The following is a 25639-nucleotide window of genomic DNA, read 5'->3' as shown; positions in this document are numbered from 1 at the left end:
TGTGTGTTGGCAAATACTCACAATCAAATGGCACATGGAATGTAAAGTTCATTTTCACTCCTTTGAGTCTGCAAGGGCGTTTCTGGATGATCAATGTTTGACTCAGTGGATTTGTGGATTCTGAAGATTACGCCCCCACCCCCACCCCCCAACCCCCGCCCCCGCATTGGGAAAGGACATCATCCAACCTGTTAAGGGCCTGACTAGAAACAGGGCAGAAGACAGAGAATTCCCTCCTTTTTTTCTTCCCTCACCGCTGGAGCTGACCTCCAATCTGATCTTCTCCTGTCCTTGAAGTGAGATGTACACCACTGACTCCCTGGGTTCTCAGGACTTCGGACTTCAACTAAATTACGCCATTGGCTGCCCTAGTCTCCATGAAGACTGTGGGGTCTGTTACATAATCAGTAAGTCACTTCCTCCTTATACATATACATACATACATATACATACATATACATACATACAAGTAGGTAAAGGTCCACAGAAAAATGAAAATGGGAGAGCTTGGACTGGGAAGCTTTTTGATCCTGTTTGATCCCAGCGTCTGCATCTCCCGCCACTACTCTGCATTGCCTCCACGTTCTCAGCCTTCACTCACTTCCCGGGGTTTGTCGGGGTTTGTCGTTCTGTCTATATCCCTTGTCAAGGTCGCCAACCCTCCATGGGATGCAAGCCTGCAAAGCAACCTGCGCAGCAGCAGCCATAGCGTCTTACTGGTGCATGGCGCCATCTGCTGGCCAAACTAGGCAACTGTCGGGATCAATTTGACACTACTGTATTTGGGACCCACACCTGAAGTAACAGGCAAATTTGGCCTTGCAGTATGGAATGAAGCAGGGCAAAGGCTAGTAGAGTTTTACCAAGAGAACGCACTGGTCATAGCAAACACCCTCTTCCAACAACACAAGAGAAGACTCTACACATGGACATTACCAGATGGTCAACACCGAAATCAGATTGATTATATTCTTTGCAGCCAAAGATGGAGAAGGTCTATACAGTCAGCAAAAACAAGACCGGGAGCTGACTGTGGCTCAGATCATGAACTCCTTATTGCCAAATTCAGACTGAAATTGAAGAAAGCAGAGAAACCCACTAGACCATTCAGGTATGACCTAAATCAAATCCCTTATGATTATACAGTGGAAGTGAGAAATAGATTTAAGGGACTAGATCTGATAGATAGAGTGCCTGATGAACTATGGATGGAAATTCATGACATTATACAGGAGACAGGGATCAAGACCATCCCCGAGAAAAACAAATGCAAAAAAGCAAAATGGCTGTCTGAGGAGGCCTTACAAATAGCTGTGAAAAGAAGAGAAGAAAAAGCAAAGGAGAAAAGGAAAAATAGAAGCATTTGAATGCAGAGTTCCAAAGAATAGCAAAGGAGAGATAAGAAAACCTTCCTCAGCGATCAATGCAAAGAAATAGAGGAAAACAACAGAATGGGAAAGACTAGGAATCTCTTCAAAAATTAGAGATACCAAGGGAACATTTCATGCAAAGATGGGCTCAATAAAGGACAGAAATGAAGCCTTTGACAAAATTGAACATCCATTTATGTTAAAAAAAAAAAAAAAAAAACTCTCCAGAAAGCAGGAATAGAAGGAACATCAGATCAGATCAGTTGCTCAGTCGTGTCCGACTCTTTGAGACTCCATGAATCGCAGCACACCAGGCCTCCTTGTCCATCACCAACTCCCAGAGTTCACTCAGACTCACGTCCATCGAGTCAATGATGTCATCCAGCCATCTCATCCTTTGTCGTCCCCTTCTCCTCCTGCCCCCAATCCCTCCCAGCATCAGAGTCTTTTCCAATGAGTCAACTCTTCACATGAGGTGGCCAAAGTACTGGAGTTTCAGCTTCAGCATCAGTCCTTCCAAAGAAATCCCAGGGCTGATCTCCTTTAGAATGGACTAGTTGGATCTCCTTGCAGTCCAAGGGACTCTCAAGAGTCTTCTCCAACACCACAGTTCAAAACCATCAATTCTTTGGCACTCAGCCTTCTTCACAGTCCAACTCTCACATCCATACATGACCACTGGAAAAACCATAGCCTTGACTAGATGAACCTTTGTTGGCAAAGTAATGTCTCTGCTTTTGAATATGCTATCTAGGTTGGTCATAACTTTCCTTCCAAGGAGTAAGTGTCTTTTAATTTCATGCCTGCAATCACCATCTGCAGTGATTTTGGAGCCCAGAAAAATAAAGTCTGACACTCTTTCCACTGTTTTCCCATCTATTTCCCATGAAGTGATGGGACCAGATGCCATGATATTCGTTTTCTGAATGTTGAGCTTTAAGCCAACTTTTTCACTCTCCACTTTCACTTTCATCAAGAGGCTTTTTAGTTCCTCTTCACTTTCTGCCATAAGGGTGGTGTCATCTGCATATCTGAGGTTATTGGTATTTCTCCCGGCAATCTTGATGCCAGCTTGTGTTTCTTCCAGTCCAGCATTTCTCATGATGTACTCTGCATATAAGTTATATGAACAGGGTGACAATTTACAGCCTTGATGAACTCCTTTTCCTATTTGGAACCAGTCTGTTGTTCCATGTCCAGTTCTAACTGTTGCTTCCTGACCTGCATACAAATTTCTCAAGAGGCAGGTCAGGTGGTCTGCTATTCCCATCTCTTTCAGAATTTTCCACAGTTTATTGTGATCCACACAGTCAAAGGCTTTGGCATAGTCAATAAAGCAGAAATAGATGCTTTTCTGGAACTCTCTTGCTTTTTCGATGATCCAGCAGATGTTGGCAATTTGATCTCTGGTTCCTCTGCCTTTTCTAAAACCGGCTTGAACATCATGGTTGAAGATCACGGTTCACACATTGCTAAAGCCTGGCTTGGAGAATTTTGAGCATTACTTTACTAGCGTGTGAGATGAGTGCAATTGTGCAGTAGTTTGAGCATTCTTTGGCACCTGAACATAATAAAAGCTATATATGACAAACCCACAGCAAACATTATCCTCAATGGTGAAAAATTGAAAACATTTCCCCTAAAGTCAGGAACAAGACAAGGGTGCCCACTTTCACCACTACTATTCAACATAGTTTTGGAAGTTTTGGCCACAGCAATCAGAGCAGAAAAAGAAATAAAAGAATCCAAATTGGAAAAGAAGTAAAACTCTCACTGTTTACAGATGACATGATCCTCTACGTAGAAAACCCTAAAGACTCCACCAGAAAATTACTAGAGCTAATCAATGAATATAGTAAAGTTGCAGGATATAAAATCAACACACAGAAATCCCTTGCATTCCTATACACTAATAATGAGAATATAGAGAAATTAAGGAAACAATCCCATTCATCATTGCAACGAAAACAATAAAATACTTAGGAATATATCTACCTAAAGAAACTAAAGACCTATATAAAAAAAAAATATAAAACACTGGTGAAAGAAATCAAAGAGGACACTAATAGATGGAGAAATATACCATGTTCGTGGATCAGAAGAATCAATATAGTGAAATTGAGTATACTACCCAAAGCAATCGATAGATTCAATGCAATCCCTATCAAGCTGCTGCTGCTGCTGCTGCTGCTGCTAAGTTATTTCAGTCGTGTCCGACTCTGTGAGACCCCATAGACAGCAGCCCATCAGGCTCCACCATCCCTGGGATTCTCCAGGCAAGAACACTGGAGTGGGTTGCCATTTCCTTCTCCAATGCATGAAAGTGAAAAGTGAAAGGGAAGTCTCTCAGTTGTGTCCGACTCTTAGCGACCCCATGGACTGCAGCCTACCAGGCTCCTCTGTCCATGGGATTTTCCAGGCAAGAGTACTGGAGTGGGCTGCCATTGCCTTCTCCCCCTATCAAGCTACCAACAGTATTTTTCACAGAGCAAGAATAATTTCACAATTTGTATGGAAATACAAAAAACCTCGAATAGCCAAAGCAATCTTGAGAAAGAAGAATGGAACTGGAGGAATCAACCTGCCTGACTTCAGTCTCTACTACAAAGCCACAGTCATCAAGACAATATGGTACTGGCACAAAGACAGAAACATAGATCAATGGAACAAAATAGAAAGCCCAGAGATAAATCCACGCACCTATGGACACCTTATCTTTGACAAAGGAGGCAAGAATATACAATGGAGAAAAGACACTTGTTAAATCTCTTTAACAAGTGGTGCTGGGAAAACTGGTCAACCACTTGTAAAAGAATGAAACGAGAACACTTTCTATCACCACACACAAAAATAAACTCAAAATGAATTAAAGATCTAAATGTAAGACCAGAAACTATAAAACTCCTAGAGGAGAACATAGGCAAAACACTCTCCAACATAAATCACAGCAGGATCCTCTATGACCCACCTCCAAGAATACTGGAAATAAAAGCAAAAATAAACAAATGGGACCTGATTAAACGTAAAAGCTTCTGCACAACAAAGGAAACTATAAGCAAGGTGAAAAGACAGCCTTCAGAATGGGAGAAAATAATAGCAAATGAAGCAACTGACAAACAACTAATCTCAAAAATATACAAGCAACTCCTGCCGCTCAATTCCAGAAAAATAAATGACCCAATCAAAAAATGGGCCAAAGAACTAAATAGACATTTCTCCAAAGAAGACATACAGATGGCTAACAAACACATGAAAAGATGCTCAACATCACTCATTATCAGAGAAATGCAAATCAAAAACAAAATGAGGTACTATTTCACGCCAGTCAGAATGGCTGCGATCCAAAAGTCTACAAGCAATAAATGCTGGAGAGGGTGTGGAGAAAAGGGAACCCTCTTACACTGTTGGTGGGAATGCAAACTAGTACACCCACTATGGAGAACAGTGTGAAGATTCCTTAAAAAACTGGAAATAGAACTGCCTTATGACCCAGAAATCCCACTGCTGGGCATACACACCAAGGAAACCAGAACTGAAAGAGATACGTGTACCCAATGTTCATCACAGCACTGTTTATAATAGCCAGGACATGGAAGCAACCTAGATGTCCATCAGCAGACGAATGGATAAGAAAGCTGTGGTACATATACACAATGGAGTATTACTCAGCCATTAAAAAGAATACATTTGAATCAGTTCTAATGAGGTGGATGAAACTGGAGCCTATTATACAGAGTGAAGTAAGCCAGAAAGAAAAACATCAATACAGTATACTAACGCATATATATGGAATTTAGAAAGGTGGTAATGATAACCCTGTATATGAGACAGCAAAAGAGACACAGATGTATAGAACAGTCTTTTGGACTCTGTGGGAGAGGGAGAGGGTGGGATGATTTGGGAGAATGGCATTGAAACATGTAAAATATCATATAAGAAACGAATCACCAGTCCAGGTTCGATGCAGGATACAGGATGCTTGGGGCTTGTGCACTGGGAAGACCCAGAGGGATGGTATGGGGAGGGAGGAGGGAGGAGGGTTCAGCATGGGGAACACATGTACACCCGTGGCAGATAAATGTTGATGTATGGCAAAACCAATACAATATTGTAAAGTAATTAGCCTCCAATTAAAATAAATAAATTTAAATTTAAAAAGAAAAAAGAGGACAGAAATGGTATGGACCTAACAGAAGCAGAAGATATTAAGAAGAGGTGGCAAGAATACACAGAAGAACTGTACAAAAAAGATCTTCACAACCAAGATAATCACGATGGTGTGATCACTGACCTAGAGCCACACATCCTGGAACGTGAAGTCAAGTGGGCCTTAGAAAGCATCACTACAAACAAAGCTAGTGGAGGTGATGGAATCCCAGTTGAGCTATTTCAAATCCTAAAAGATGATGCTGTGAAAGTGCTGCACTCAATATGCCAGCAAATTTGGAAAACTCAGCAGTGGCCACAGGACTGGAAAAGGTCAGTTTTCATTGCAATCCCAAAGACAGGCAATGCCAAAGAATGCTCAAACTACCGCACAGTTGCACTCATCTCACATGCTAGTAAAGTAATGCTCAAAATTCTCCAAGCCAGGCTTCAGCAATACATGAACCGTGAACTTCCAGATGTTCAAGCTGGTTTTAGAAAAGGCAGAGGAAACAGATACCAAACTGCCAACATCTGCTGCATCATTGAAAAAGCAAGAGAGTTCCAGAAAAACATCTATTTCTGCTTTATTGACTATGCCAAAGCCTTTGACTGTGTGGATCACAATAAATTGTGGGAAATTATGAAAGAGATGGGAATACCAGACCACCTGACCTGCCTTTTGAGAAACCTATATGCAGGTCAGGAAGCAACAGTTGGAACTGGATATGGAACAACAGACTGGTGCCAAATAGGAAAAGGAGTACGTCAAGGCTGTATATTGTCACCCTGCTTATTTAACTTCTATGCAGAATACATCATGAGAAACACTGGGCTGTAAGAAGCACAAGCTGGAATCAAGATTGCCGGGAGAAATATCAATAACCTCAGATATGCAGATAACACCACCCTTATGGCAGAAAGTGAAGAGGAACTAAAAAGCCTCTTGATGAAAGTGAAAGAGGAGAGTGAAAAAGTTGGCTTAAAGCTCAACATTCAGAAAACTAAGCTCATGGCATCTGGTCCCATCACTTCATGGCAAATAGATGGGAAACAGTGAAAACAGTGTCAGACTTTATTTTTAGGGCTCCAAAATCACTGCAGATGGTGACTGAAGCTGTGAAATTAAAAGACGCTTACTCCTTTCAAGGAAAGTTATGACTAACCTAGATAGCATATTGAAAAGCAGAGACATTACTTTGCCAACAAAAGTCCGTCTAGTCTAGGCTATGGTTTTTCCAGAGGTCATGTGAGAGTTGTGAGATGTGAGAGTTGGACTATGAAGAAAGCTGGGCACCGAAGAATTGATGCTTTTGAACTGTGGTGTTGGAGAAGACTCTTGAGAGTCCCTTGGACTGCAAGGAGATCCAACCAGTCCATTCTAAAGGAGATCAGTCCTGGGTGTTCTTTGGAAGGAATGATGCTAAAGCTGAAACTCCAATACTTTGGCCTCATGTGAAGAGTTGACTCATTGGAAAAAAACTCTGATGCTGGGAGGGATTGGGGTCAGGAGGAGAAGGGGATGACAGAGGATGAGATGGCTGGATGGCATCACCAACTCGATGGACATGAGTTTGAGTAAACTCCAGGAGTTGGTGATGGACAGGGAGGCCTGCAATTCATGGAGTCGCAAAGAGTCGGACACGACTGAGCCACTGAACTGAACTGAACTGAGGTGAAAACAGAGCTCTCAAATTTTTTTTTTCTCTTCTCTTCTTTACTTTTCTTTAGACAGTAAATCACACATACTCAAAGAAATTCGTGTTACTATTTTAATCATCTCACGGCAGGAGCAAGAAAAGCACGTGCAGATAGAAATGGAAACGGGGAGTATATCACAGGAGCAAGAGGTGTTGCGAGGAACATCTTATTACGAATGCAGTACTGATGCCTCTTTTTCCAGTGTGATTCAAAGGGAGAAGTACAAGTGTGCATCTAAAAAAAAAAAAAAAAGAACAAATTAAAAAGAAGAAAAAAGATTTCTTTGAAGGAGGGTGGAAATCTGTGAACTCTTCCAGGCTCATAAATTTTATTATATCATAAATACCTCCCTCCTAATTTAGTATGAATATTATGACATAAGACATGTAGAGCACAGAGAAAAGTGCTAAATAAATGTCATCTATTGTTATTTTTATTCCCAGAAAGAGGAAGCTACTCAGAGCAGGGTGATGAACACTTTTGGTTTGCTCAGATGGTCCAGATTTTAACACTGAATGTCCTGTTTGCTGTGGATCCTCTCATCCCCAGGCACACAAATAGTTCCAGGTTTTCAGCTTTTGTTGGGGTTGAGGAGGATGGAAGAAAGTGACTGAATGTCTATTTTCCACAATCAAACGACAATCTCCTATCAGAAGCCCTGCAGTTCCTATTTCTACCTTATCTTCTTGTCCTGGGAGACAAGTCAGCACGTTGCACTGAAGAGGGCAGCCTGAAGGGGGACTTGATGTTCTCTGCACCACTCAGCAGCTACCAGCAGAGGGCACACTCCTACCCTCCTCACTGTATTCTCAGTCCCTGACCCACCTAGAGTTTCTGCCTCCCAGGAAATCTTAGTCCATTCATTGCTCTTCCAAGTTAGGCTGTGTTCATCCTTTTTCCTCTGCCTCCTTCCTCTCCCTCCTTCCTGCCTCTCTACCTTCCTGCCTTTCATTTCCATGAGTAAAGTTGCAAGGAATGTGAGCTCACAGTTACAAATTACAAAGCACCTGTTTTAACAAACCACCATGAGTAACAGAGTCAAACTTTTAGAAATTTTAGGGAAAAACTAAAATCAATCCAACCTGCAAAAACCACAGATATGAGAATAGTGAGATACAGAATATAAAATAAGCCTCTTTAGGGACTTTCCTGATGGCTCAGTGATAAAGAATTCACTTGCCAGTGCAGGAGACATGGGTTCTATCTCTGATCCAGGAAGATCCCATATGCCTCAGAACAACTAAGTCTGTGCACAACTACTGAGCCCGTGGTCTAGATTCCAGGAGCCACAACTACCGAGCCCAGGGGCTGCAACTACTGAGCCCTCTCACCCTAGAGCCTGTGCTCTGAAACAAGAACAGCCACCACAATGAGAAGCTCATGCACCAGAACTGGAGAGGAGCCCCCATTCACCCAACAAGAGAAAAAACCATGCTGCAACAAAGACTTAGCACAGCCAAAAATAAATAAATAAAAATAAACAACAAACACCTCAATACTAAAAAATAAAATATGGCTTCTGAATTTTGACTAAAGAACAAGAGGTTAGAAAAAATGAAATAGGCAGATTTGATGAATAAAATGGAAATTCTAGAACTTTTTTTTTAAGAGTTTTACATAGCCGAAGATAAATTTTTTAAAATCAGAACATAGGTCTGAAAAAAAATTCCCAGAATGCAGCATGGAGCAATAAAGAGGTAAAAAATGTTAAAGGGAGTTTGAGATATACAACAAAGTAAAAAATACATCTTATCAGAGTCACAGAAGGAGATAAAGGATAGGGGCAGAGGTGATTTCTAGAGAGAGAAAGGACTAACAGTTCTCCAGAACTGATGAAAGAGTATCAGTTTCAAGAAGATCAGTAAATCCTAAAGAAGATTTAAAAAAGAAAAATCCACACTTAGAAAATTAGTGAAACTGCCAAAACCAAAGAAGCAATCTTAAATCCAGCCAAACATAGATTAATCTACACAGAAGTGACAAATCAGGCTCTCAGTTTCTCAAAAACAACAGTGGAAGTCAACTAAAAATGAGTTGTGTCTTCAAAGTACTGATTCAAAACGATGGTTCAGTTCAGTTCAATTCAGTCACTCAGTCGTGTCTGACTCTGGGACCCCATGAGTCACAGCACGCCAGGCCTCCTTGTCCATCCCCAACTCCCAGAGTTTACTCAAACTGATGTCCATCGAGTCGGTGATGCCATCCAGCCATCTCATCCTCTGTCGTCCCCTTCTCCTCCTGCCCCAATCCCTCCCAGCATTAGAGTCTTTTCCAATGAGTCAACTCTTCACATGAGGTGGCCAAAGTATTTGAGTTTCAGCTTTAGCATCAGTCCTTCCAATGAACACCCAGGACCGATCTCCTTTAGAATGGACTGGTTGGATCTCTATAACCCAGCAAAATTCATCTAATGAAATACTATATTCTGCTCTCATAATTTATGAACTATAGCTACATTCTGGAACACAGATAAATTTCACAAATGCAATGTGTGGGAAAAAATAGGTTACAGAAGAAACCTAACACAATGATTCCATTTATGTAAGACTCAGAAACACACAAAATTAAAGCAATGGGTCAAGTAAGCCTTTACTGTTACTGTATAATTTGTACTTTGTAATATCTGGTCATTCCATGGTTCGTTAAGCTTCAGACTAACAGAAAATTAAGCATTAACTACGGAGCCAGGAAAAAAAAAAAATCTGCAAACTCAAAACCTTTAGAATCAGTCTACAAAGTTTTAGTAAATACCCGTTTAGAAAGATCGTCCTTGGCTACTTCTAAAATGCCATCGGTAAATCAAACTGTATCCTAAATTCCGGTCCTTCCTCCGGCCATCCAAGCATGAAGCGCTGTCACCTACCCGCATTAACTCGCTGCAACGCTGGTCCACGCGGGTTGTGCCCGCTGCATGCCTAGACCACGGCTGCCATCTGTCTGGACAGTGTCCCCGGAGACGCCTGAGCGACATGTCCAGGGCTCAGATCTCGGCACTGGTGTTCGGCGTCGGGGGCTTTGGCGCTCTCGTCGCGGCCACCGCGTCCAATGAGTGGAAAGTAACCACCAGAGCGTCCTCGGTGATAACGGCCACTTGGGTTTACCAGGGGCTCTGGATGAACTGCGCAGGCAACGCGTTGGGTTCTTTCCACTGCCGACCGCACTTTACTATCTTCAAAGTAGAAGGTAAATATAATAGCTTTGTTTGGGGTGGAAGCAAAATGTCGCTTTTCCCCCTCAGGGCACTCAAGTGTCTGTGTTCAGTCTGCTGTTGACTGGGTGCTTAATCAGAGTTGCAAGATTTGCCTAAGACGGATGATATGTGTGAGTGTTGGCTGAAAGAATTAAATCATGCCTTTTATATGGCAAAGGAAAATTAAGGATAACTTTATGGATACGGTGAAAGTTGCTCAGTCATGTCCCACATTTTGTGACCCCGCCATGGACTATACAGTCCATGGAATTCTCCAGGCCAGAATATTGGAGTGGGTAGCTGTTCTCTGCTCCAGGGGATCTTCCCAACCCAGGGATCAAACTCAGGTTTCCTGCATTGAAGGGGGCTGCTTTACTGTCTGAGCCACCAGGGACGCCCAATGGTTGTGTTAGAAATACCTAATGCGAATAATAGATGCCAAGGGAGAGGGCAGAGGTGACTGGCTTGTTTTAAAACTCGTTTCGATTTGCCTTATGTCATGGAGAACTCCATATACACACATATAGGAACACACGCCACCAGAAACCATATGTTCTACTGTTTTGCTTTCTTGGCCTCCCTGCCTGGCATGTGGGGATCTTAGTTCCCCAACCAGGGATCCAACTTTTGCCCCCTACAGTGGAAGCAGAGTCTTAACCACTGGACCACCAGGGAAGTCCTGATCCTATGTTATCCGAAATCCCTGTATTTCCTCAGGCCATTCTAAGATGAAATCCATACACACATATGTATATATTCATATATATGTGTATTTATATTTATATTCACAGTGATATGAACATACGAGAAGACATATAGTATTGAGAGAGTAAGAGTTTTTAGAGGGGTTTCCATATTTTTAAAGAACTAAGCTTAGTGATAAAATAGCAGGACAAGAAATTTTTAAAGTAGCTAAGGGAAATAAAATGCCCATGAGGTTTTCATCAGGATTTATCAAAAATATGTATGTAGACGAGCTTTCAACTTTATGCGTATTAGAAACTATTGCAAGGGGTTTCTTGCAACATACTGCAAGTATATGTATCCTAAAGAGGGAAAAAATTTAAAGGTTTTTCAGTATAATCTATAAGAATAGCAAATCACTGTGTAGTACACCTGAAATTAATATGATATTTAAATCAGCTATACTTCAGAGGAAGACATTTTCATACCTTGGAATACCTCCAGGCAACAATTATTGGCTACTTGCTTGTACATGATTATGGAATTACTATCTGCATCTGTTTTCTGCCTTTTAGGTATGTTTACAAATCAGCCACAAGTTGTGGGTTTATTATACTAAAAATTGCCCCCAGGAATTTATAACACACAGAGTTTTCACAATCAAATGGCAAAACTGAACCTTGGCCCCAGTAAAGAAAATGAAATAAAATTTTAACTAGGAAGTTACTAAAGCATAATATCTTAAGGGGTTTTTGTGTCAAGTATTCATGTCATTAGTCCACAATGTGTGCCAAGGGATAAAGAGAAGATATTTAGTTACATTCAGGAGATTCTAATGACAATCAAGGGAACAGTTCAAGCTTGGACACAGGCCTCCAAATAACATGGGCTTTCCTAAGCCCTCATTAGAGGAATCAATGCTCATCTCTCTTCAGTCCTGACTTCTAAACTTATCTTGGGATATTTCAAAATTGTTCCTTCTACTGTGGAAGGTTTCCCCAGGTGCAGGGAAAACTGTTAGAGGAGAGTGTTGTGGGGGACATGGTTGTCATTCCACAGACCTCTGGGCCCGCTTCCACCTCGGGCAGCAAGTAGAAGATATCTCATGTGGGTAAGTGTATTTCTTTGTTCTTTCTGGGTTTGTTCTTTATATACATACATATATATATATATGCTCTGCTGCACTGTGCGTTAGTCGCTCCAGTCATGTCCGACACTTTGCAACACTACAGATTGTAGCCCGCCAGGCTCCTCTGTCCATGAGGATTCTCCAGGCAAGAATACTGGAGTGGGTAGCCGTTCCCTTCTCCAGGGGATCTTCCTGACCCAGGAATTGAACCGGGGTCTCCTGCATTGCAGATGGATTCTTTACCAGCTGAGCTGGTATATATTTATGGTCTTCTATCTTTCATTCTCTATTCCTTAATGAAACCTAGTTATTGTGAAAAATAGGCGATCAACCTTAGCTCCAAAGTGGGCTAAAGAACCACTGTAACCTTTTATAATGATTTCAACAGCTACTTCCCTAAATGTATCTTAGAAAATGTGGAGTTCGAAATTTTGTTTCTAAATATTGTTGATGCTGATCCAAACAATCTTCTACCCTTAAACTTCATCCCCTTGACTTTGCTTCTCGATAGAAATATAGCGTGTTCTGTTCTACGTCTGCTGTGTATACTGCACATGAGAGGTAATTTGGAAAACTCTGTTCACTGACAATGCTTCAATTAGAATTTGTAAAATTCATTTAGGGCTTCCTTGGTGGCTCAGAGGGTAAAGCGTCTGCCTACAATGTGGGAGACCTGGGTTCGATCCCTGGGTTGGGAAGATCCCCTGGCGAAGGAACACAACCTTTCTACTTTCTTCATCCTGAATCAAAATCCTTACCAAAGACACAGGTTACTATTGAAATGTATGTTCAACATCAGGAACACTGATTCATATTTTCAAGAAAATGGACACACAAACTTAGATTTCCTCATTCACACAGTCATTGCTGTTGACGCTGATTACTTTTGTTTTATTCTTTTTTGAAAGCATAACAGTGAGATGTTTAGAAAGTTTTCTATGCCAATAAGCTCTTAAATGTCACAATAATTTCAAACTGAGTAAAAAAACTCAGAAGCCAAAGAGGAATAAAAATGGTTATATCGTGCTTTAAAATAATAAATTGATTTAAGCCTATACTGTCAATTTGAGACAAATCTTCTTAGGCCAGATTAAGCCTCCTCTAAGAAAGAAAAAGAAAAGATCTTTTAAGCTGCCGGTTTTTTTTTCCTTGCTGTTTACATAACTTCATGTCAAAGTCATACCTTTTGTTGCTAACCATCTTAGATGCCCCAGTATAGTTACAGATTTTTAGGAACTCATTTAGATTAATAATGACAACATCCTTAAAAGATTTGATGTAAGCCAGCACCTCTTTGGACAAGAGGCATTTCCAGCTGTGGAAAATACAAGCCCCCTTTTAGTGTAGTTATAAGGAATCAATTTTAGGAGATTACCATAGACTTTATTTTTCTGGGCTCCAAAATCATTGCAGATGGTGATTTCAGCCATGAAGTTAAAAGATGCCTATTCCTTGGAAGGAAAGTTATGATCAACCTAGATAACATATTGAAAAGCAGAGACATTACTTTGTCAACAAAGTTCTGTGTAGTCAAGGCTATGGTTTTTCCAGTGGTGGTGTATGAATGTGAGAGTTGGACTATAAAGAAAACTGAGCGCTGACGAATTGATGCTTTTGAACTGTGGTGTTGGAGAAGACTCTTGAGAGTCCCTTGGACTGCAAGGAAATCCAACCAGTCCATTCTAAAGGAGATCAGTCCTGGGTGTTCAATGGCAGGACTGATGTTGAAGCTGAAACTCCAATACTTTGGCCACCTAATGCAAAGAGCTGACTCATTGGAAAAGACCCTGATTCTGGAAGAGATTGAGGGCAGGAGGAGAAGGGGACAACAGAGGATGAGATGGTTGGATGGCATCACCCACTCAGTGGATATGGGTTCGGGTGAACTCTGGGAGTTAGTGATGGAGAGGGAGGCCTGACGTGCTGTGGTTCATGGGGTCACAAAGAGTCGGACAGTACTGAGCAACTGAATTGAACTGAACCATAGTTGTTCAGTCACTAAGTCGTGTCCAACTCTTTGCGACCCCATGAACCACAGCACACCAGGCTTCCCTGTCCACAATCTCCTGGAGTTTGCTCAAAGTCGTGTCCCTTGTGTCGATGACACCATCCAACTTTCTCATCCTCTGTTGCCCCCTTCTCCTCCTGAACTCGATCTTTCCCAGCATTAGGTCTTTTCCAATGAGTCAGATCCTCACATCAAGTGACCAGAGTATTGGAGCTTCAGCTTTAGATCATAGGAACACTTGTAATTCAGTCCTCACTGTGGCCTGAAAGCTTCTTGACTCAATTTCAAAGCACTTTGTTGTCTTTAGATGCAATATCCAGTCTAGGCTGTCTCTTGTTTTGTCTCCTTTGGTTTTTCTTACCTGTGAAATGGTGATGAAATGAGAGAACATAGGCAAAGTGCCTTGCACAGTGCCTGACACAGAGCCATGCACCATAAAGGGTGGCAATCATTCCTATGAATACAGATTTTGGTGCCAGGAGAGCTCACATCTCAGTGGTAGGAAGGTGACCATTTCTTCTGCTCCATCTATTTTTTTCTAGCCAGGACAGTAGTAGCTGCTACCTGGGATCCAAAACCAAATAGAAGGAGGCCTCTGATCCCTTGTCGCACACCCTATGTCATATTTACGACAAAGGGAAGGCTATTGTGTTCATTGGATTAAAGTCTATGCATATCCTACAGGTTAGGATTCACTGTACCTCATTAGCCAGGACCACACTTTGTGTCGAAGTCAGTTTCTCACCACAGATGTGGACCTGTTCCTTCTGTCAATCACATGTCGCATCTGCTGAAAGGGGGAGAAAAGGTCCCCTTCAGGCTTCATGGTGGGAAATAGAGTCTCACCAGACCTAGGATGCGTTTGTATGCTCCTACTGTTACCACGCTGTGCTCAGTCGTGTCCGACTCTTTGCAACCCTATACACTGTAGGCCACTAGGCTCCTCTGTCCATAGGATTTCCAGGCAGGAATATGGGAGTGGTTTGTCATTTCCTTCTCTAGGGGATCTTCCCAACCCAGGGATGGAACCTGTGTCTCCTGAGCCTCTTGTATTTCAGGCAGATTCTTTACCTGCTGAGCCATTAGGAAAGTCATTGGGATAGCATATTTGTGTGCTGGGCAGTCAAAAATAGACAAAGTTTCCTTAAATATTCCTGGTTCTAAGCACTGGGAAAAACTTTGTGACAGTTTAATTTACTGATTTGATTCACATTTGCATTTTACAAAGTGATTTCACATACATGATCATATTTATGCAAAAGATGGTACTCTGTAGTTCCCATTTTACAGAGTAACTGAGACTCACAGGAGCGCATATTTATAACTTTGTATGATTGTCTATAGAATTTTGGGGGAAATGTCCAGTGTTTGTACCAGCCTAAAACCTGCATTGGAGTCCCAGCTCGGCCACTAATTTTTTGTGTGACATGCATGCACAGATAAGCTACTTAAATTCATTGTTTCCCTTTCTCACTGGGAAGATGATATTAGTTACATACCAAAATTTGTGGGAAGATCAGGAAAAAGCATCCTCTGTGGGTGTGTGTGCTCAGTTGTGTCCGACTCTTTGCAGCCCCACAGACTATAGCCCACCAGACTCTTCTGTCCATGGGATTCTCTAGGCAAGAATACTGGAGTGGGTTGCCATTTCCTTCTCCAGGGGATCTTCTCAACCCAGGGATCGAACCCATGTCTCTTACATCTCCTGCATTGGCGTGGGAGTTCTTTACCACTAGCGCCACCTGGGAAGCCCTATTAAGTATGTATTTTTAAATGTGCCTGGAATTTGTTTTAATCAGGAATGGTAAGATGCACAGACATGAAATGCCATCGAGGAGGAAGTTTTCACTCACAGATCCCCAGAAGTAGGAGCCTGGATCCCCACACAAGCCCAGGCTAGGAAGCACTAGAGTCAGTCAGGAGGCTGAGGAGTGAGAGGAAAACACAGGCAAGAGCTTTTATTGAGTTGTCTGGTACCCACCCCAGGTTGATCACTATGGAGGAACATTGGCTTGACGTATAGAAGCTTGATCAAGGAGATCACTGGGGTGTGGGCTTTGGATTAGTTGATTTGTCTCTGAAAGTGGCATGTGTATTTTACCTCTAAGAATCCACTGGCCTTGGTATCACCCTCCCCTACCTGCTACAGTGATGCCTTGGGTGCCAGAGCATTGAGAATGCAGAAAGCAAGAAAATACAGGGACTTTCCTAATGGTCTGGTGGTTGAGATTCTGCCTTGCCATGCAGAGGACATGAGTTCGAGCTCTGATAAACAGCTAAGCCTGCCTGCACACTCCAGCACTCGTGTGCCATAACTAGAGAGTCCGTGCATGGCAACGAATGATGCACTAAGACCTCATGTGCTGCAGCTAAGACCCAGCACAGCCTAATAAATAATTAAAAAAAAAAAACAAGAAAATACAGTAAACGCAGTATGGCTATGAAATCCTTTGGTAGTGTTTGCATAGACAGGTCAGGAAGGCAAGTGCTTTGCCATCCCCCCTCCCCTTTATGGCCTCTCATGCTTATCTGATTGCCAGTCTTTGTTCTCTTGTGGTGAATATTTTGTGTAGAAAAGATTCAGGTGTATTTCTTGCCAGGTCCAGTGCTCCTTCTCCCTCATTGCCCATCTGACCCCGAGTGTGGCCAGCTGGCGCCGGTGAGTCTCTTCTGCTCCGATTCCCTGACTTACCCACAGACTAATTCGCATCCTCAAGCAGATAATCTCAAAGGGCATCTAAGCAAAGAGCATGCTGGGACTGGTAAAACCCACCACTGTTATGCATTTTTACACACTTGCAGAGCACTTCAGAAAGCAGTAATGCTCTTGAATAAAGCCAGGATAATTGAACAGATTTTCAGGAGACAACTGGTCTACAATTAAACTTGGACCAAATTTTTGTACACATTACAGGAAAAAAACTGATGACCAAAATTAACAGTTTGGCAAATGGCTAGGGTATCATAGTACAACTGCAAAAGGAATCCTCTAAGTAGTTAACCTGCTTATTCACTAATGAGTTCCTTTCCATTCATTAGATTCCCAGCACAGCATATGCAGACAAGTGAGGACAGGACCCAGGCCTATCCTCTGTGGAGATACGGCTTAGAGGAGATGATCCTTTAGTAAGCGATTAGCCCAGGATGGTAAGTGCTGTCTGGGGTTAAGTTCAGGGCATAGGCAGACTTCCCAGAAAAGCTTATGCTTGAACTGACTTGAAAGATGGGTAGAGGTTGGCCCAGAGAAAGGAAGGGAGGGCATTTCAGGTCAGGGGACTTATCCAGCTCTACAATTTATTAACTGTGTGACTCCAGGCAAAAATGCTTAAAATATGAGTTCCCCTATCTGTAATATGGAAGTAATATTATTACTACTGTTTAATTAATTAAATATAATTAATATTACTATTACTTAGTAATATTATCTACTTTAGAGGGCCATGGTGAGGAGGAAGTGAATTGATTTGTGCAGAGGATTCAGAGCAGGGCCTGAAGCTTCTACAAGCAAAGACCTCAAGGCAGAAGGAGCTAAGTGCATCAGGGACCATCAAGCATATCAGAAAGGCTGACACGTGGACGTGCAGGAGGAGGCTCAGATGGGGTGCAGGTGCAGAGAGAGGGGAATTTGCAAAGAGACCTTTAAGCTTCATTAGGGGATTTAGACTTCGTCTTAGAGGAGCTGGAAAGCTGTTGAAACATTCTGAGCAGAGAATTTCTGATGGGACTTGCATTTTAGAAAGATCCTGCAGTATTTCATGTAAGAACCTGCACCATGAGGGCAGCATTGGGAACTGACAAGGAGGGTGCTTAGAGGTAGAGCTGATGAGACCAACTAACTTGGCGACTCATGAGGGATGAAGGGGTCATGGATGCTCTGAGGTTCCTGCCCAGAGACTTGTGGGCAGCAGAAGAAGAAGCTGGCTACAGAGCAGGTCCCAAACTAAGTTCCATCCCTTCTCCCAGAACAGTGTTTTCCAATACATACCAAGATCTCAAGCAATCAGATCCTCAACTTAATGTCTGGCTTTAAACATCAATTGGATAGAATGAAAGATAATAGTTTGACTGAATCAAATTTTTTAAAAAACTGTGCTTTTTAGATGTTTAATAAAGAAAAACAGGAAAAGGTGGCAGCCATAAGGATTAATGCAATCTGAAGTGCCATTAATAGCATAAGAATGTTCAAGTTAGAAGACATATTCTCCCCATATGCTCCCCATATTCTGTAGTCAAATTGCATAGGGCTAGCTTGGGCACCATACTTCAAGGAACACAAGTACAAACCACATTCATTGATTTGAGAGGGGGGTAACTAGGAGGATGAAAGGTCTTGAAATAAATTCACATGAGCAATTGTTTCACCTGGAAAAGGAAAAAAAAAAAAATATGCCTGGTGTAGGAGGGACTGAGGAATGGGAAGAAGATGAGTAGGACCAATGGGTAGATGGTACTAGGGAATCAGATTCACAGGGGCTATGGAGAAATTTCTGAGTTGCCCTATGATGGAACAGGCTGTCCCACAAAGAACTGGCTAGAAGTATCCAGAGGAGGCTGCTATTGGTCCTCTGTTAAAAGGTGGTAGAAATAATTCCTGCACTGGCTGGAAATACATACTGTATGCATACTCACTCAGTCATGTGCGGCTTTTTGCGACCCTATGGAATGTGGCCCGCAAGACTCCTCTGTCCATGGGATTTTTCAGTCAAGAATACTGGAGTGGGTTGCCATCTCCTCCTCCAGGGGATCTTCCCAACCCAGGGATTGAACCTGGGTCTCCTGCATTGCCAGGTGGATTCTTTACCACTGAGCCACTTAGGAAGCCCAGAAAGACAGACTAGGTAATCCCTCAAGTCAATTCCAGTTTGAGATCTGAGATTCTGTGGTATGTAAGTAGAAAGAGAATATTTAAACATCAGTATTTCTGATTTGCACATTGACTTATTTTGGGACAACTCATGAGCTCCATGCTGGTTATTTTGGAACAAAATAATAAAAAGACCTGTCTGACCTGGTGATTGTTCACAGTCCAGAAGGGAACGTGAATTAAGGTAGTAAATGTTATAGTAATGTTATTATATTTAAATCAATATATTAAGGTATGTTAGAATTAATATAATAATCATGCAATTCTCTATCTTGAACTGATAACTTCAAAGGTCCTAAGCAAGCCCTAACCCTTGCAGAGAAAGGAAGGACTCCTGCTAAATCCAGGCATAGAGTAAGCCCTGGTGGCTGGGGGGAGGGGCAGATATAAGAGCACAAGTCTTGCCTTTAACTGGATTTCTTTGAATCAGTATTTTTGCTTTATATGAACCAAACATAGTCCATGAATATAACAGCCAAAGTAGTCACCTTACTGGGAGACTCATTTTCTGCAGAACACAAAATGTGACTTTCAGTGACATGGGCAGGAAAATAAAGGCTATTTTCTCCCTGTCTGACCACAGCAGAGGCTCTCATTAAATTACCAGCAAACCTCCAGCCAGTTATGTCTGGGGATTTTCACCTGCTCTGTAGGACTCTTACAAACATCCCCAGGAAAGCTGAGTCTCTCCTGTGGGCATCAGGACCCTTCCTCAGTCCTGCACCCCCGCTCTGTGCTCTTCCCACTATTCTCAGCCTCCCACTTTCTGGAACAGAACAATAAAACTGCTCTCCTGTTGAAACCTGGACCTCGGACCTCACATTTTGCTCTGCCAGCTGATGTCTGGGCTCCAGACAGTAAATCTGTCTCATGACTGTCCTACCCATGAATTGCAAACCGCCAGGCCACTCAGTCCTGACCTAATGCCTGCTCTCAACTCTGAGCTCCAGTCCCAGCTGGCTGGACTGCCTGCTGGTTTGCCCAGCAGGTTCTCCTGCCCCAGGTCCTATTTCCTTACCAGAACAGGCTCCTCTCCTACCCTCTACCTTGGGAAGGACTATTCTCCAAGATGTGAGAATATGGATGGGAAGGAATGAAGCAGGAATCACGTCCATGGTCCAGTTAACAAAGGGAATGCAGTGGGTGGTGGTCTTGGTAGGAGATGGAGCCACAAAGAGGAGCCAACAGATGCTATTTACATAATTATCTAGAATTTATGTATGTCACCTGGGAAAATAACCATGTTATCCTAACATCTGGTCCCATCACTTCATGACAAATAGATGGGGAAACAATGGAAACGGTGACAACTTTATTTTGGGGGGCTCCAAAATCACTGCAGATGGTGACTGCAGCCATGAAATTAAAAGACGCTTGCTTATTGGAAGAAAAGCTATGACCAACCTAGACAGTATATTAGAAAGCAGAGACATTGCTTTACCAACAAAGGTCCATCTAGTCAGGGCTATGGTTTTTCCAGTAGTCATGTATGGATGTGAGAGTTGGACTATAAAGAAAGCTGAGCACTGAAGAATGGATGCTTTTGAACTGTGGTGTTGGAGAAGACTCTTCAGAGTCCCTTGGACTACAAGGAGATCAAACCAGTCCATCCTAAACGAAATCAGTCCTGAATATTTATTGGAAGGACTGATGCTGAAGCTGAAACTCCAATACTTTGGCCACCTGATGTGAAGAGCTGACTCATTGGAAGACCCTGATGCTGGGAAAGATTGAAGGCAGGAGAAGAAAGGAATGACAGAGGATGAGGTTGTTGGATGGCATCACCAACTCAATGGACATGAGTTTGAGTAAGCTCCATGAGTTGGTGATGGACAGGGAAGGCTGGCATGCTGCAGTCCATGGGGTCACAAAGAGTCGGACATGACTGAGTGACTGAACTGAACTGAACTATCCTAACTCCCTCTATTCCAGATTCAAGTCAGTACTGGGAGGGTTAGGAGACCATAGCGCCCTCCCCAGGGAACTTCTGTTCCAATGCTGTCCTGTAGGGGTGCCCGAAGGTTCTTAGGGAGCAGTAACTACCCTCTGCTTTATAGGGCTCTTTCTGCTTCTGCTTCCTGCTCCTTCATTAATCTCTCCTGGGAGTGCTAGGGGTTGGGGGACTGCCATTGCCCAAGGTGGTAAGCCATCCAGTTTGTGCTCCAGTTACTCTAGAATCATAAGACAGACTCACACCAGAGTGCTCACTCCATGTGGGCACAGGCATGCACACAGACACAGCTGGTTCTACAGCTAACTACATGTCCATACAAACTCTCACCATGCAAACACCTCTACACATCATGTGCACACACACACAACTCACCATGTGGACATCTCACCCATATCCCACACCACAGTCATCAGAGTCAAAAGAGAGACTTAGAGGCCAAGATTTTCACAGACAGAAATGTGGACCCAATGAATAGAAATGACTGATCACCATTCACCCAGGCCATAGTAACAAATAATTCACGTAGATCTGGGGTCAGCACAGAAAAGCCATATTCCTGCCTCATCCTCAAATGCCTTCCTAGGCCTGGGCAGTGCCTAGAAATAACCTTCTATTACATCACCATCATCTTTCACCAGGTCCTACTTTAAATTATTTGATCTCCTTCCAGGTCTTCCAGCTTCCTATGTATTCCCTTGGGGGAATTTGGTGTCTGGCAGATTGTAAATACTCCATGACCATCAGTTTCCTCCCTACTTCCTTCCAGAGGGCAGAACCTGAAACCTGACTTCCTGTTCAGATCCTAGGTTTACCATTATCAGCTATGTGACCTTGGTCTAGTTACTTAACCTCTCGTGTTTCAGTTTCTTTCCCTGTAAAATGAGGATGATAATAATATCTCCCTTATGGAAAAAAATTAAATGAGCTAACAAATGAGTTCACTATTATTGTGGTGGTTGTTTTCTCCAACCAACAAATCTTGCCTTCAAGACTATTTTGAATCCTAATTTGGTCATCTCCATGTTGGGTGTTCATTGGTAGGACTGATGTTGAAGTTGAAATTCCAGTACTTTGGCCACCTCATGCAAAGAGCTGACTCATTTGCGAAGACCCTGATGCTGGGAAAGATTGAGAGCAAGAGAAGGGGATGAGGATGAGATGGTTGGATGGCATCACCGACTCAATGGACATGGGTTTGGGTGAGCTCCAGGAGTTGGTGATGGACAGGGAGGCCTGGTGTGCTGCAGTTCATGGGGTCACAAAGAGTCAGACACAACTGAGCAACTGAACTGAATTGAACTGATGTTTAATATCAGGCTTCCCTGGTAGCTCAGCTGGTAAAGAATCTGCCTGCAGTGCAGGAGACCTGGATTCTATCCCTGGGTTGGGAAGATCCCCTGGAGATGGGAACAGCTACCCACTCCAGTATTCTGGCCTGGAGAATTCCACAGACTGTATAGTCCATGGGGGTCCCAAAGAGTTGGATATGACTGAGCAACTTTCACTTTCACTGTTTAATATTCTATAAAAGCCTTCTGCATACTCCCTGTGGTCTCTGTGGAGCTCCTCCTCTAGAGGTAAAGACATCTTCCACCCAGTTCCACACTCACCCCTGGATTTCCAAATCCAAGAGGATTTCTCCTCTTTGTTTTTCCCAAACTGCTGATCGCACACCTTAGTGGTGGTGGTTTAGTAGCTAAGTCATGTCCGACTCTTGCAACCCCATGGACTATAGCCTGCCAGGGTCCTCTGAGCCCCCACCTTGTCAAACCTTGCAGATTCTGCCAAACCTTGCAGAATCTGCCTGCCGCCCTCCCGTTGCCCCTGCAGGAAGGTCTGCCTTGTCTGTGGCTCAGCCAGGGGTTCACCTGAGCTCAGCCTCCCCCTCGCCCGCTGCACTAGATTGAGAAAGACACTTTAAGCTCTTTGACTTGCCATCCGGTGCTGCCAGTTCACACTTGCAAAACAGAGCTTCTTCCAGTTAAATTCTGAGAGCTTCTTGCCTTACTAAGAGCTCTAAAACCACCTCTTTAGTAATCTAATCTAGAATCGATCTGAGGGTTGCTATCAAGCACACCAATGGCCATTTCTGAAATGTACACTTTTGAAATTTGGGGCATTTCCTTGACCTTTGCCCTTCTCCCTGGTCATTGCCTTCTTCTGAGATCATACCCAGTCCTTTCATCCAGATATTAATGTTATGAAAAATCTCAGGCACCATTCACAATGTTTCCTTAAGGCCATAGAAAACAGCTTGTATTTGAAAGGCGCAGCTGAGAAATCAGAAAGTGATTTTATTAAAAAAAAAAACAGCTCTGATTATTCTGATTATTTGAGCATACTCACTCTCTGAGAACTTTCTATCCTCTGAGTGGTTGTGGGCTGAGTCCTTCTCTTGGTAACTAGTGACTCTGAGATATGGATGTGGCTGTTGGTCTTGACCACAAATCATCCAGCCATGCATGACCACCGTCAGCAGAAAACGGAGCTCCCTAGCCCTTCATCTGCTGAATTCTGAAGAGGGGCTGGACTGCAGGGCCCTTTCTGTGAGGGTTACTTTCTGCAGGTTACAAGCAACTGGGTAAAAAGTGCAGGGTAAATGCAAATGTCATTCACTGCAAGCAGACCAAATTACAGGCCATCACCTCCTCGAGATAGCCTGGTACCACTCGGGTTAACTGTTACAAAACATGTTTGAGGACAATTTCTCTGGAAACAATTTCTCTTTCACAGGTCTTACTTTAACTCAAATGGTTGAGATGAGGAGGGGAAATCATTAAGCTACTTTCTTCCTGAATTTTTTTCTTGTCAGGATTTTCTCCTCATTACTCTGTTGCCTGGCCACACACCACCCCCACAACTGAACTGTGCTTTCTTAGCTTCTTAAAAAACATTTATAATTATCTTTATTAACTTAATTGAGAGCCCTTCTCTTCCTATTTACAAATCTTGATTCTTCCCTTAATCAGCATGCAATTTTTTTTTTACTATTTAATCTCTATCTTATATATTTTTTCTTATGTGTAAAAGTTATATTCTACACTACACCAGCCTAGGGAAACAAATGCTAAATCTTCACATTTCTGCCCCCAGTTCAAATGGAATCCAGGCAGAAACTCCAGACTTTTCCAGGGACCCCTGCCCTAAATATCTCCGAGCTCCCTGGTAATGCCTACAATGCTCTCATCTCCTACTTGCTCTTGTCTCGGGGGAGAAGACGGATTCTCCTCAGCAGGGCTCAAGTCCCATGACCACCACCACTGCTCCGCCTCAGACACCATCAGCCTTTCCTCTACATGAACACACTTTGTTTTCTATGCAACAAGGCTTCTAGAAAAGACCCCTAGGCATAAGTTTCCCAATGCACACAAGCTCCTCCCACCTAGAAATCCAGCACCTGCATTTCTCGTCAAGGTCATGTTCCACCACTGCTGGCCTCTGTGTCCACCTGGCTCCTTCCCTCTCCCTCCCTATGTCAACTGCAGAGAGGCTTGTCCCAGGGCCCCAAGATGGTGACACTTTCAGCTCACCTATGGGCAGGTGTTTCCCACAGAGACACCACAGCTGGGACGGCCAAGGCAAGACAGGTTTTAGCATTGGGGCCACATTGGACCAAGACCTGGTCCTCCTCTCCAACGATTTAAAGAAGGCTGATGCTGAGACCACACTGCTGTTCAGGCTCCTCGTCCACTCTCCCCACCCGTTTATGGGGTTGATGGCAGGGTGGGAAGGGAAGTGCTGTCCTTTCTACACTCTGGCCTCATCTTAGCTGTTCAGGGGAGATGAAAGCAGAGTGGGTGGTGTGTGTGAGGAGGGAAGGATGGGAGGGGGCCTGGAGATGATGTCAGGGTCCTAGTGCTCTTCAGAAAGCTTGACTCCCATGAAAATTTGTCAATATGAATAGATATTGAAGACAAACTCCATAGGACATGTCACAGTTACATGTAATGCAAAAGGACATTTGGGGACCTAATTCCATTCCCCCATGTCACAATAAAGTTTGAATTCCAAGCCTTTAAGTCCAGTTGAAAAAAAAAATGCCCCTTAACAGAAACCCCTGGCTGGTTGGCTTTTTCTGCCAGTGGGACTAGGCCATTCTCTCTCCAGGTTGTTCTGTGTTGACCAGTCCCTAGAGCCACAGAAGGAGATGCACATTGCTGTTTCTAGAGGCGTCGATAGTTCCTGAGTGCACCGTGTCTTCTCATGCAATGTTTTGTGGTTCTCAGAGGCTGACTCTCGTCCTGGGTTCCAGAAAACACAGCACTGACAACCTCAGGCAGGCAGCAGCCCCCTTGTAACTGGTCCCTTCTTCCCCCAGGGACCAGCTGGACAAGCAAAGCCAAGGGCCTCCCAAAAAATGCTTCCCTCAAGTTCTTCTGCCTCTAGCCTCCACTGGTCCTCATCGCCTCCATGAAGCCCATGACAGCATCCCCATCTCCCAGGGATTCCACAGCCTCATGCAACCCTCTTATGACAATTATTACCATCCACCATGTTTTTTATTTTGGACAATGGTGTGTTGGTAAATGTTAACAACCAGTACCCCAAAAAAGTACAGATAAAGTATAAATAAAGATATAAAGATATATATAT

The 25639-nt window shown here is 43.1% G+C and overlaps 1 protein-coding gene across 1 annotated transcript in view; it reads left to right on the top strand.

Annotated features, from left to right (window-relative positions):
* The first annotated feature begins 10186 nt into the window (after positions 1–10186).
* CLDN10 (claudin 10) overlaps positions 10187–25639 on the top strand; it is a 104505-nt gene continuing 89052 nt past the window's right edge. Inside the window, exon 1 of the mRNA XM_070380820.1 lies at positions 10187–10400. Within this exon, the coding sequence (XP_070236921.1) occupies positions 10187–10400 (214 nt within the window). The remainder of the gene's footprint in view (positions 10401–25639) is intronic.

This window comes from Bos mutus, chromosome 12 (assembly GCF_027580195.1).
Source record: "Bos mutus isolate GX-2022 chromosome 12, NWIPB_WYAK_1.1, whole genome shotgun sequence".
NCBI classification, from domain to species: Eukaryota; Metazoa; Chordata; class Mammalia; order Artiodactyla; family Bovidae; genus Bos; species Bos mutus.
The sequence above is the reverse complement of the archived record's forward strand: the minus strand, read 5'-3'. Positions and strand labels throughout refer to the sequence as shown.